Below are 14,809 nucleotides of genomic sequence, written 5' to 3' on the forward strand. Positions count from 1 at the left end.
GTCGGAAGACCCACTTCTTCAGACAACATGTCGGTTCCACCTCAATCCCCACCCCGACCACCTGCTACCTGTATTACTTGCTTTATATATTGCGGATAGTATTTCAATGTGTTTTGGATTCTGTGATTTAATAACTGCTGTATGGTAGTATGTGTACTTGCCCACCCTTAGCTTCCCGGCTGTCTAGTTACGTTGCCCAAGTTAACTTGTGGTAGGGTTTGAATCGTGTAATGCTCACACTCACTGGTCTGGGAGTGTTGGTAGCCTGGTCTGACACAGTTGCTCATTCATCTCATATGGAGACACCTCTGTTCTTTTGTGCTGGAAATCGCTCTGGATAACAGCGTCTGCTAAGTGATTGCAATATAATGTAATGTAAAAGCACCCATTACAATTAGAGTAGACGTTACGTAGCTGTGTGCATATTTCAAGTATAGACCGAGAAAGTAATGATCTTGAAACTACTGAAGACAAGCAGACCTTGAGCAGCAGCACTAAGGTGTTTTTCCTATTATTTTACTGACGCTCCCCTCTAAATGTATTTCCTGCTTTTTCCCTCTCTTACGCACAAAACCATTACCACACATATTTCTTATTGAACACAAACCATAAACTCGTTATTTAAACTCTAATTTTTAAAATCATGACCTGATAAACCGGTATGTATGACTTTATAGTGGAAAAATAAATTGTGATCTATCATCTTAAGGCTTCAAGTACGTATGAGGTTAGTGTACATATTCAGGGACGCATGTCTTAAGTTGCGCCACAAGATGGTGCTCGTTCACATGGCTTTTGTTTCTAATTGGAACAAGGCATAAGGCGAGAACAACATGAAGTTGTGAATCCACAGGACCTATTAGAGCAGGGGTGTCCAAACCTCTCCTGGAGGGCCACTTGTCCTGTGTTGGAGCAGGGAGAGATCTAAAACATGCAGGACAAGTGGCCCTCCAGGAGAGGTTTGGACACCCCTGCATTAGAGTATAGCAAATCATTTAAACTTTTAATCTTTAATATAAACCAACATTTAACGTGTTCGTTCCTCAATAAGTACATATCATTAGTTGAACTGCAGATGTCTTCGATTTAAAACCGGAAAGGATGAAATCCGTCTGTCACAGATGTTAGCAGTATCAAGCTGCTGTGAGCTGCTTTGGCCCCCGCATTTTCATCTGTGACATTTGCAATATTGTCACGTCAAAACGTCAGGTCATATTTACTGAAATTCTGTTGAATCCCCACTGATCTTGTATTTTAACAGCCTGACAACAAAGAGCAGGGGATACATATCAAACAGCGTGATAACAAAAATGTCATTAAAGAAAATTAAAAAGCAAATTTAATAAGTCCACATTATCCTACATTAGCATATAATTCTGTTATTCGGTGAAAGTTTATTCAGAGAGTAATATTTTCAAGGTCACAATTAGCGGGGGTTACTTTTATCACTACTTTTCATAGATCTCATTAAATCACTGAATGTGAGGGATATTGTGGGAAAAGACATGTTAACCCACACAAAGCAAATTAAGGTTTTGTCTGTAAAAGACCAGCTAAAATTTAATTCTGTGAAACAGTGGGTTCTCACGATACCATGTATTTCTCCTCCAAAACAGTATTTCCCATGAAAAATTGCAGAGGTAGCAGAGCATGTTTTACAGAATGTTAGGACGCAACGGTGTCGTGCAACATCAAACTTGTTTATGCTATTTTTGCCAGATGACAAATGACAAAGCAATTTCCATCATAAGTGATCGTAAGAGGTGTGTGGGCTAGGACCCGTGCACGTGATGTTTTCTAGGCAGGACTGAGGATCTCAACTTGATCAACAGGTCACAATATATGACTCACTAGCTCTCACTGATACTTTTCATTAATGAAACGTAAAGACTGGAAACCGTTTTCAAAGCGTTGAAAAAAAAATCCTTTAACAACTTGATGGAACTTCTGAGATTTAGAGATGTTTTTAACAGAGTAACGGGCTGGAACACACGTGGATCCGCCTTTGTAAAAACTACACATCAACAGTGTCGGATTTCCCCCCAAATATCCAACAATGTAAAAGCGAAACAAACAAAATGTAACATTTCCTCCTCCTTTTCTTCTTTTTCTAATCAGTTCAGTTTTAGAACATTAAGGAGAAGCTGAGAGACAAACTACATGAATGAGTGATCTAGAACTTTAACGACAGCGTATATTTTATTAATTATAGTGAGCTTTTACTTTTGTGTGACTATTTGTTGGCGTAGAAGAGTAACGACTGACATGCTTTCACTGTCTCGGAGTCCGCCAGGTTTTGTAGGCTACTTCTGAAAGCATCGTAGGCACCACAAAACATTCAGGTTTTACCACCATGTATAAAACAATAATCATAATAAAATATACTAATTCATTTAGTTTTAACGCCCTGTGTCTTGCCTGTGATTATTTCATAGTGGACATCCAATTTATGCATGAGTTAAAGAATCGATATTTCTGTTTTTGGAATTACGGATGGGATTTAATTTTCTTTTCTCTGACGACGCGCACTGACAGTTTGTTGGCTCGCTAATCCCACATGACGCATTTTAGACCAATAAAAGACAAGTACGAGCTACAAGCGATGAGAAAAGAAAAACGTGCAAACCACCAGCCCCTCCCATACGTGTTACCGATTGGCGGAGGAGCGTGTCAGTCTTCGTGGAATTTCAGTCGCCTGGCTGTCATTCGGAAAAAAGTAGCTCCTACAACAGACAGCGTGCAGCGCTACTGAAGGAGTACCAGTTGGGAAAACTACGAGCCGCTCGCGTTGGAAACAGAGTGGTGGAAACTGGAGGGCTACACCTTTTAGGAGCTGTTCATCACAGACCGGTTCTGGGGATTTACATGGAGAGTTGAGACTAGCATGAAGTGTACACCTTTAATGATGTTTGTATCCCCGGCTTTGGAATTTGTTTTGTTTGTTTGTATTGGGTTATCCGAAGCTGCACCTCGTTCCGACGTCAACGATGTAAAGCCTTTCAGGAGAGAACCCCGTGAAGCGTCCGAGACCACCCTGGACCTGCTCAACGCCACCATGCCTAACCATTTACCGGAGGAGAGGCTCGGAATTGCCACATTGTTAGCGCTCACGCCGGCTCCTACAACGGTGTCCCCCAGGGCGTTCGGCGGGACTGTACAACTTAAGACCACCGCAACACAAACAACCACAACTGCCACCACTGTACAACAAACAACAAGGGTACCTACCACCAAGCCCAGGGAAATTGTTACATCAACGACTTCAAAACAGAAAAATGATTTAGTTCACACGACACCATTTACCGTTACAACGTCTACAAAGTCGATACCTTCTCCTTTTCCTGTGGTAAAAACAACGTTTCCGACCGCGGCAACTGTGCTCACCGATCGGACGACTAGTTCACGGTCTCCGAAAAGCACCGCTCCTCCGCTTACACCCACTACCGACAATAGCCAAGGTGAGTCTATCTCTGTGGTCACATGAAAGTGGTGGTAAGGTGCGATTTCAGAACTGTTTACCCCGACCTCTGTCAATGTAAATTTTATGAACTGTTACTAGTGCAATATTATTAGGAAAAAACAAACAAACCACACCTTCACTATACACTGTTGTTCTTTTAAAATTGGTAAATTAAGCGACTGCTACCAAATGTTTGTAAATGGCAAAATCTATTTGGGGTGTTTTTCTGGTGACCCCACTCTAAAGTAAACACCATTATACTGTGTACCATATGTTAAAATACCTGCGTCTGACATTACCCGTGTCTAACGTATTCTTAGATAGTTAACAGTTGCCCCGTTTTGGGTCATTTTGGTGTGACCGATTACGCACGGGGAACAAAAGGACGTAGACAAGAGGAATGCTTACTTAGCCGAAATATCATTTAATACGTCTTTATGTTATGTCGTGTTATCTTTTTTAATGAACTGGTATTGTTGTAAAGTCACAGGGGTGAGCTCGTGGAAGCAATGGGAAGTAGCAGGTTGAACAGTTCCGCTCCGTTTCAATGCGCTTTCATTTTTTTTGAAGGATAGGCTACTGCATAGATTTAAAATAGCGGTAGATCGAAGAATGTTTTATGACCTTTGAAACAGCCCTGTCAGTTAATTTACATAACCAGTAGCTGTTTTGTCATGAATAGATAATGTACATCGATTTGTTTTCAGCAATGGCTTTTGTGCATTCACCCCTAAGAATATAATTTAGCCAAATGTATATTTTGTAAAAAAAAAAAGAAAAGAAAATCCGGATCCGTACCAAAGTTCATAAACAAGATCACACTTATTCATTAATTTAGTTTTAACATTTTTTGCCTCAGATTTTGCCTATTGATTGGGTACGAGGGGCGCTTCCGCTCTATATGTATCGTTGCCATTCACTGCCCTCATTGCCATAACAAAATAAACGACTGGGGGATGGCGTGAACAGAGAGACGTTGCGGAGCGTTAACGGCGAGTCAGTGGAGGGGATGTCTTTGTGTGCGCGCCATCCCCGCTCCCGGGATATGATACCGGCTTTGGCATCATCCATCCACCAGCGCTAGAGATTTACGAGCCTCATAGACTACTGCATCTGAAAGACTGCCCGAGCAGGGAGTGAAGTGCATGAGAATACAACTCGGCTGATTGCCGCTGGTTCTCTTATTGATGGGTCTTTGTGCGGACTGCAGCGAATTTGCTTAGCGGAAACGAAGCGCACAGCTGCACTCTGGAATGATTGCCCACTTCATGCTTTACAGAAGATACTGCTAAAAAATTACTTTATTCTCAGCGAGGCAATCCATCTCTTTTGCTTCCACACTAATGCCTGCATGGGTCAAGTGTGAATATTTATTCTAGGTTATCTTGATATTATAATTCCTATCATAAGAATTGTGGTCATACACTATCTACACTGTACTAGTGCAGAAAAAATGAGGCACCAGCTTTGAGGTTGATACATGCTACCACTGTCATCTATAAAAAGGAACAAAGGAGATAAGAACTTCCCTGCTCATCTGATACAATTTTGGCCGTTGGCCTCAGAATTAATACCTGTAAGCATTCACCTGGAAAATGCTGGCTAGAGGCAGAAACTTCAACACATTAGTCCTTTTTGGCTTGTGAAACATTTTAGTTTTGTTTGAACATCCCAAGCATTTGATACGTTATATTCTCTCTTTATGTCAGAGTGTACACCTCTAGAGTCAGATGGCAATATGAATCTCATTTGTCGAGAGGATCCATTTGGGCACGTTTTCACCGCCCTGCAATGCTGACTCGTTCAGTTTGTTAGCTCACTTAGGCGAGATCCGAGCTGAAGGATGTAAATGCACTCGAAACCCGATGTCATGGGAGCACAGGAGGTCTTGTTACACCTTGAAAAAGGTTACCTGTCCTTCATTGTGTCTGCAACCTGGGGGGAGGGGGAACGATGGCATTTTTTTCTCTCATTTCCTGCAGTAATCCAGTCCTCCTTCTACAGTTTTAGGTTCCCTGTTGTAGTTCCAGGCACTCTTAGTTTGATGGGACCTATTTGCACACTTATATGAGCATTGGCTTTTGAGTTTTGGTCTTATTAAATAAGCCTTGATTATATGGTGCGTTTTCAGTCTGGAAGAACAGTGGCTCTGTTAGCATCCTGAAGGATTTGGATGTGAATATTTGGGAAACCTCTTTCACTCTCCCAGCCACCCTCCTAAAAATGGCTTCTGTGTTTTCTAGCCTGTGGAGTTGAAGCAGTGAGCGGTTTTGTACAGATCTGCCAGCATGACTCGTGGTTGTGGCAGTGAGAGGTGACATTGGCTGTGTTGGAGATGGGTTTTCTCTGAGCGCTTTGTAACCCATGTCTTCACATTTCTGTCTCCTCACGTCATCTCTGTGTCTTTCTCTATCACATATTCACACACACACACACACACACACACACACACTCACACTCACACACGTTCTTTGTCCTGCTCTCTCTCTCTCTCACCCACACACATACAAACCCACACACATGCACACACACACACCCTCTCTCTCTCAGTCACACAGACATGCACACGCACACACACACACAAAACCAAACTCTCACACTCTCTCTATGTCACATAAACCAAGCATCTTGTCAGCAGTCACTCTTTGTTCAGACTGTCTCACACACACACACACACACACACTTTCTCCCCCTCTCTCTCTCAGTCACACAGACATGCACACGCACACACACACACCCAAACTCTCACACTCACTCTGTATCACATAAACCAAGCATCTTGTCAGCAGTCACTCTTTGGTCTTTCAGACTGCATGATTCTGATTTCCTCCCGTTTTATCACTTGTAGTTTTCTGCTTCCTGTTCTTGTAACCGCCTCTGCCGTATGGGGTTCCTTCGCGTGGCAGTTTTCTGCCTCCTCTTCTGCTCGCTGTCGTCTCCGCCGCGAGCCTGATGCGTGCGACTCCCGCGCAGGCACAAGCCGAGTGATCTCATGCCAGCGGACTCAGTCAGTCTGTGCCGCAGGTGTCATCGCAAATGTAGTTTCCTCCTGTGAGCTGGAGTTCCAGGTTTGTCAGTCGCGAGAAAGAAACTCCTGTCTGGCTGCCGATTGGCTGCTCAGGGACGTCTCAGCCAGGTCAGCACTCCATTGTTCTGGGGGGGTGAGGTCACCCCTGAGGTGATGATCTCAACAATGCCTTCACCTGTGACAACACCCCGCAAACTGACGTAAAGCATTGTGACACCTCAAGGAACCTCGTCACCTCCATTACGATTCCAATGGTCTTCATTGCCACGGCGTTTCTGAATCTGAAGGCAGCCAATGTGCAGTAAAATAACATACCAACACAATGAGTGGGTGTAGATGCATTTAATTGCCCATCCTCTCGCTGCGGGTAAGCCCTGCAGTGTAAATGATTACCATTCCTCTCATTCTCCCCTGGTGCAGAAGTCCTTTTGTTTCACTGGACTCTGTATGTTATTGATATTCTCTCTCTCTCTGCCTTTCGTCTGAGCCCGGCAGCTCAGTATTCGTCATGTGTAGTCTAGGTACCGCGCCAGACACTAAATGATAGGTGTGTGCCTGCACTGAGATGGATGTCTGTACATCTGATTTCTCGTTCCTGGAGGAGCCCTTTTTCTCACCGTAACAGGATGCGTTAAGAGCGAGTCAAAATCCACCAGGCCTTCCTACAGCATCAATATACTTGAAAGCAGGAAAGAACCAGTTGAAACGGATTAATACGCAGGATATAGTCTATACTGTATACCTGGCCTGGAATCATTTTTAAAACCTGAGATGGCCAGGGTGCTACCATAAGCAATACTGCAGATTGAAGTGTTTTGTTATGCCTGTGAAATATATTACTTTGACCAAAATTTGTGTTTTAGATTGATATGATAGATGTCCAGCAGGGGTCATTTTAAATTTTGGACATTTTGTGTCAAATATTTAGTGTCCATGACTAATGAAGGTGTTTTCCTGCAAACTTGTACACCGCTGAAGCAGTTTATCTGCAAACTCTTTGTGATTGTTAAAAAAAAAAACAGAAATGTCACTGTGCATCTGACAGAACACATCATTTTCCCACGCAGGTCCACACAAGCTGCCTGTGAGTAGTAAACCGCTTGAGTGACATCATCGGTTGTTCTTGGACGTTCTTTGGTGCTGGAGCACCTCCTCTCAGTCGCAGATTGTAATTCATGGGTCATTACGTGTAATATCAGATGACAGCCATTTTTGATCCATTTCCACTGCAGTTTTGGCCGTCTCGACCCTTTAATTTCACTTGCTCATTCAGCCGAGGTACATAAATCATGACGGGCCGACGGCTTCAGCCAAAAGGACTGCTTTTTTAGTAAGGACTTGTATTTAGAAGAAACTCTGAAATGTTGTCACTTTTAAAAAAGGGGGAAAAATGTGCATAGGTGGTGCAAATTGGCACAGGGAACACAAGATATGAAATCTGGGTTTTAACGATTGATTGATTTATTTTTAATTGCACTCATTGCTTTGTGTGCTCGGTACGGTACACATTCGCCGTGCATTTCTGGTGTGACAGTTTCAGGCTGTGGAAGAGTGGAGGGCTTTCTAATTATAGAAGAGCTGTATGAGGACACATTCTCAGAGAAAACACTGTCTGCTGCTCTCTGCTGTGAACCCAAACAGCTGCCATCGTGACAAAGGCCTTGTTTACTTTTTTGGTTTTTTAACACTCTTACACCTTTCAGGTTGAACGGTGTATTTTCACAAAACACAGCCACTATTCCTGACTGTTGGTACACACATGCACACGTTTACAGTATGAAATACGTTACCTGTTGTGAGTAATGCCATATTCACACCAGAAGCTGGCTGTGAAAGTCCTGAGGTCACTGTTGTCTTCAGCTCGAACACTAATGAGAACTCCTGTCTCAACTTTGGCCCAAAGGCCCAGCTCCTTTTTGACTTCTTCTAATGAGTTTAACAGCAGCAGGCTCTACACCGATGTTTCTCTCATGCTCCCTTGTGTGAGTGCTGTAAGGTCAGAAAACATGCTGGAAGTGATTTCACATCCTTGTGCCGTGTACTGTACTAGCCTTTCTACCATGTCCTTTTGCCACTAGTGCATACAACACACACTTAGCACAGGTTAAAACAACAGCGCTGTTTAAGAGTGTGGTCAACAGCTATTAAGGAAAGTGAATTTGACCTGTTTTAAAAGTAAAAGTAAGTGTGTATGAGGCTTTAGTACTCTTTGCCTACTGCCCTGACAGTGGATCCACAGAGGTCATTATTTACCCCCCACAGTGGTCTTTCAAAAGGAGGGGAGGTTAATTGTGCTGAGATTATCCCCCAACAAGCATTCACTTCCACAGTTCCATGACATGCACAGTTGCTATCCCTGCCACCCTCCCCTGAAAACCCACAGTGTTTTTATTGGTTTGCCAGCTGGATTTGTCAGGCCTTTGTAGACCATATATTTGATGCAGCGTTGTTGCCTCAGTTTTTTCTGATTCATTGTTTTAACTGCAGTATGTCTTCAGAAATAAATTGTGCATGTAATATTTCACATAAGGAGAGGATGCCTGGAATTTTACTATATCATGTCTTTACTGCCGTGAGAACAATAAATCTAGTGCTTTGAATTTTAGCATGTCATGACTCTACTGCCACAAGAACAAAAAACCCAAGTTCCTTGTATTTTACTCATCAGTTCCTCGTGTCTTCCTTGCATGGGAACGGAGCGGTGATACAAGCTTTCTCTTACTTGTGTTTCAAAGAAGTGTAACGGCGGGGAAGTGACCCGGAGCGTGATGTTTTGGAGGCGGAGACTCAGACGGGCACGCCCACAGAGGGCAGGCAGACTGTAACGCCCGGCCAGCTGCGAGGCAGTAACAAAAGCTGCCGGAATGTTGCGTTCCCTGTGACGTCACAATGGGGTTGTCACACGGAACAGCAATGTGGGTCGTCAGGTTTAGTGAGGACATCTCAGTAATGACAGTGCGGAGGCCTTGTCGTGCCCACAGCTCCTTAAACCGCCTAATACTGTACTGTCACTGGCTGTGTTTGGGTGTAGCTGGCCTCTGCTGCTTTGGCTCAGAGGCATTTGAAGTGGCCGTTTTAGTATGTTGTTTAGCTGCTTCAGGTATGCCTCTCCCCGTCACCTCCCGGCAGAGGTCAGAGGTCAGTCACCCCTCAGTCCACCTAATTTTACATTTTCTCGTGTGGTTCAAAAATTGAAAAATTCCATATGTCCTTTTGTGACATGGAAACGAATGGAAATGAGGAACTGTGGATGGAACGATGCTACAGTGTGACAAATTAATTTCCGTATGCCCCTTGCAGGGTTATTTGATGCCATTGGCAGTTTCTTTTAATTCTGGTTGGCAACTATGAAATCACGTGTAATTGGCACTGAAGCGTAGCTCCATAATACATTAGTTTGATCTTAATTTAAATCTGCTTGTTTGCATCATGGCAAAAGACGTGTGGCGGAAAGTCCCTTTGGCAGCTGGTTGCTTATTATTTTGTGTATTTATGCAAGTTGGGGCTTTTAGATAAGTAACACGGATATCCTGTGATTGGAATTTTTTGTTATTTTCTCTGAATAAAGAAGGCTGAAGGCCATTTCCGGGCCTCAGTCGTTCTTTCTATGAGCTATAGTACTCCGGGAACCGGGATGCGTGTCTGTAGACTAGAGCTTGCTCTCATTTGTATGTGCTTTTTAATAGTGCTTTAATAGCGCGAAAGGGGGCACCTGTAACACGCGATAGGCCAGACTCTGCTGACCTTGCTCAGATGCCCAGAGCCGTAGTAAATGCTACACATTTTTTTTTCCACAGAGAGCATTAGCACCTCCATCTCAGGCTTCTGTACAAAGGATTATAGTACCTTCAATTAACGCCGTCGTCTTTTCACAAGTGTAGAAATCTGAAGTGACAAAAAGCCCAAGTAGCCTTTTCCCTGGATTTCACACTTGAGTTTGTGTGTGGGCGGTGCTTTTTTTTCCAGCATGAGGTTTTATATGCAATATTACACCGGCGAAAAGCAAAACCACTGCACTCAGCCTTGTCACTGATAAGCCCTCTCACAGGGAGTTCAGTCTGGGAGCAATGGTACGCTTGCATGCTAACCACTGGCCCTGGAGAGTGAAGTGTTACTTCAGATAAGGGAAGACACTGAATTACATGCATGGAGAGTGCTTCTTTTTGCCCCAGATCCTTGGCATGACACACTTAAATGGACAAGCTACTGTACCCTGTTATGTAGTGGTTCTTCTGTACAGGCCTGTGTGTTGATGGCATTAGCTGCAAAGGAAAATGTGCTGTTTACAGTGGGTGATAAGGAGACATTCAGGGGGGTCCTTGCCAGCTGTGCTGAAGTCGTTCAAATGAAATGCCTGAAGAAAATAAAGGCCTGAAATTGTCAATCCCCTATGAAGCTAAACAGTCCATACTCTGATCCTTGAGCAAGACAGGAAAGGCGGAAAATCTACCTTTAATTTAAAAAAGGAATGTCGTGACACAGCAGTTAAGGAGTTAGGTTTGTAAACTGAGGGTTTGCAAGTTCAATGCCCAACCAGTGCCCACCCTTTAACAAGGGACTCAGCTTGATCTGTTTCAGTGAATATCCAGCGGTCTGAAAGGGTAGCATGGAAAAATGTAAGATGTAAACGTCCCCTGGGTTGTCACAGCAGTTGGAGAATGTACGTTTAAACTGATAAATGCCATGAACCTGCCTTTTTTTTTTTCTTTTTCATAATTTACATGCACGTCGATTCAGATAAGGTTCCCCTGTCTGCAGCCTATTCCTGTTTACTCAATTAAGTGTTGTAACATCACCATTCCGTTCCGCACTTAAATCATCTTAATCAAAACAAAGAGGCTTGAGATCTGTCTGAACCCCAGACCAGCTGTTCTCGTCGTTATGTCTGAAATGATGTCACACGGAGAGCCCCCAAAGGTTGCTGTGCTCAATGAGATGCAATCAGGTAAGAAAGGAATCTGCTGCTCGTGGATGAGCTTTATTTGAACTGGCGCGCTGGTTAATCAGGGGGTGAGGCTATCACAAAACGGTTTCGGGATGGTTACGTAACAAAGGTAAATTCTCGGCCTCCCACGTGTGTAGCTTGCTGGCTGTCCATGAGGCTTCCAAGCTCCAGAAAGCTTAAGGCTGTCACTAGGAGACCTGTGGCCAGGACTCTGGGAGGAAAGGGCAGCACAGTGGTTAAACTGGGCTCTGCTCTGCGCCCTCCCAAGCACCCACGTTTTGGGGGGGGGGGGGTGACGCATTTGCCAGCTCAGCCGCTGCTATTTAGTTTTCGTTGGAAACGAGCGGGAAAGTGCATGGCGGCATGGAGATTTACTAGCGCTGTCGGGGGGCGCGCTGTCTCCCGGAGACGGCTCGCTCACCGGAGGCCGAGGGGAGCGCTGCTGCTAATGTGAGGCTGTGTGGGGACCAGAACGGGAATAATTTTCGGCTGTCGAGAGCCCTGCCATATCTGGCTCTGCAATTTCTATCAGTTAGCAGTGGAATGCTTTTTTTTCGGGGCTGTTAGATAAAGCACTTCACATGCGAAAGGATTTGCTCTCACTCTGTTGAAGCCCTCACAGGCACACACTCGCTGTCTCTCTCTCTCTCTCTCTCTTGTTTTTCTCCTCTCTCACACCTCCTTTCACTCCCTCATTCTGAATTGTTATGCCCATCACAAGCTGTTGTCTCCAAACTGTGGTTCAGTGTTCTCATTTCAAATGGCTGCTGCAAAATGGTTGCTGATAGACCCGATACCCCTGCCAGTGAGTTTGATAATGCGGTGTCATCTTTCTATTAGTGTGGGTTCAGCAGCCTCACAGGAAGTAGGAAGCACGAATAAGCATCTTTATCATACTTGGTTAGCCCAGTACAGCTCACTTCCACCTATATGTGGCCAATGAAAAAAGGCGTAACATTAATGGTAAGCTCTGAGAAAAGGTAGGCCTGATTATATAAAAAGTGAGGTGTAAGTGTGGCACAGCAGTTGAGGAGTTGGGCTTGTAAACTGAAGGTTGCAGGTTCAACACCCATCCGACGCCCACCCTTTAACAAGGGACTCGGCTTGATCCGTTTCAGCGAATATCCAGCAGTCTGAAAGGGTAACTTGGAAAAATATAAGATGTAAACGACCCTGGATAGTGACAGCACCTGCTAAGCAACTGAATTGGTAAATAAATCATCTGGAAAAGCGGAAAGAAGCCACCCCTCAGCATTGACGCCTGCTGGGTGTTGTTGCTGCAAGACATGCACTGTGATGTCATTTGAACAGTTTTACACCTTTGGCCTTTGAGTGGAAAATACCATTATGATTTATGCAAAATCACAGCCTGGTGCTCACGAATGCAGTGAACAAGGGAGGAATCAGAAGGGAAGGTAGAATTTCCCCTCTGTCCTGTTGTAAACTCAAGCGCCACAGTCTCTTACAAGATAACAGGAGAGTCCAGCTCTTCAGTTTAATGAGAAAGAACAGCATTTAATAGCTGTTGGAGGGCACCCATTTTCTGCCCATCAGAGCGCGGGCAGGTTGTAGTGACTACTTAAAACTGACTGTTCAGATTCAAAGGGCATTCTGAGGAACAGGGCTGCTTACACTCCCATCCATGCAGGACAGCACACATTTGTGGGTGTAAATATTTAGCAGGAGGAAGGCAGGAGGGCAAGCTATAGTCTGGTAGCATAGTGACAGCAAAAGACTGTCTTGCTGTGTTTTCCATGAGCTCCTTGTCTTGTTCGTGTCCCCCACCCCCCCCGCCTCACTTGTTGTAGTTACCCTCTAACATGCAGATACAGAATCAGTAATGTGATTCCAAAAAAGAGAATATGCTTAGCTTAAAATCTAATCAAGCTGACATGCCCTTATAAAAAAAAAGAAGATCATTTCTGGCATGGAACACAGAGGATTCTGAAGGACAATAATAAGGTTCATCTTCCTGAATAGCGACAGGCAGGTGACAGTAGCCAAGTCACAGGTTACGTGGTTAAGCAATGACATAGTATAGGCGTGTGTCGCCTGGGCGACCTGTGTTCTGATAAGGATGGTCTGAAGGGTGTCTGAGTGCCTGTTGTGAGACGGGAGGAGAGAATGCGGTGTGGGAGTAGCTGTGTTCCGGCCCTCTGCCTTGCACTGCACTGTACTGGTTTGCTGGAACGCATTGTTATGTACGAGTGGGACGCTTGCTCTCCACCGCAATAAACAATCGCAGATCCCACAAGCAGAGGTAGGGGCAGGACTGCAACAGGAACTGAAAACAGGAAATCAGGTGTGTCCGCGGCTCTAATGCTCCCAAGCGTTCGTTCGTCTTGTTTGTTTTTGCATATATGAACAACACGCTTTGAACCCCGTGGGTCCTCAACAGGGTGGAATTCAGCGGGGCATTGAAACATTTCCTTTGTTATTTGTATGCGCCTGTCAGATCTCTCGGGAGCATTAGAGTAGCGTGTGGATGCCTGTTCTCTCTCCTTGCGGCCCTGTAGACTGCAGTAGTATTTCTTTTCACACACACACACACACACACACACGCACACACAAAGCCTCCTCAGGTTCGAGTGCAGTTAACGACTCGAGCAGAGGAAATGTATTCCACCGTGATTTGTCCACTAGGAGAATCTGAGAACACGCAGGCTCCACCCAGCCCTGTCTCTGATTACACCAGCATTACCACCTTTGCCTCCCCGGCACCGGGTGCTTTTCCATGATCTGGAAGTTACCGTTACAGCCACACATTTACGCCATTCTGCCACGACGGAGATAAGGACAGGAAAAATGCACGGAGTACATACCAACAAATACAGTACGAGAGCGCGTTACGCGTTCCCAGTGTAGTAGCTTGTGAGTGAACGCGCTGACTCACAGCGAAGTCAGTGAAGGTGCGTATACCCTGAGGACTATGCGGGAAGTTCGTAGGGAGGGAAAACCTTCCATCACACAGTGCCTTGCACTGACTGTCTGTTTTGAGTAACAAACACCCAGACATTGTGAGAATATATGGGCTGGCGATGTCGTGGTTGAACCACGGCAGTGCATATATTTAACTGACAGCTAGTGAACCCGCAGGAGGCTTGTGAGTTAAAAGTAGTAATGCTATTTGTGACAGTCAATTTCCGTCCATCAGACTGCGGTTGCCGTAGGTCAGATATTCCTTATTTGCTCATGAACCTATAGAATGTTTTCTATATGTGTTATTTTCACCCTTCACCTAACGTAATTCAAGGTGACATCACACCACTCAACAAGCGCTTAACTGCACACACACCCTACATGGCGTCAACACTGCTGGCCTGTCTTCTGTATATATCCCTGCCTATGTTGTGAAATGGAGGCCTTGCAAGGGGGT

At 44.7% G+C, this 14,809-nt stretch overlaps 1 protein-coding gene across 1 annotated transcript in view; it reads left to right on the plus strand.

The window, feature by feature from the left end:
* Nucleotides 1-2,748: 2,748 nt before the first annotated feature.
* The window catches only part of LOC118776742 (multiple epidermal growth factor-like domains protein 9), a 103,045-nt gene continuing 90,984 nt past the window's right edge, over nt 2,749-14,809 (plus strand). The window contains exon 1 of the mRNA XM_036527272.1: nt 2,749-3,458. Coding sequence (XP_036383165.1) covers nt 2,885-3,458 — 574 coding nt within the window. The 5' untranslated portion in view covers nt 2,749-2,884. The remainder of the gene's footprint in view (nt 3,459-14,809) is intronic.

This window comes from Megalops cyprinoides, chromosome 4 (assembly GCF_013368585.1).
Source record: "Megalops cyprinoides isolate fMegCyp1 chromosome 4, fMegCyp1.pri, whole genome shotgun sequence".
NCBI classification, from domain to species: domain Eukaryota; kingdom Metazoa; phylum Chordata; class Actinopteri; order Elopiformes; family Megalopidae; genus Megalops; species Megalops cyprinoides.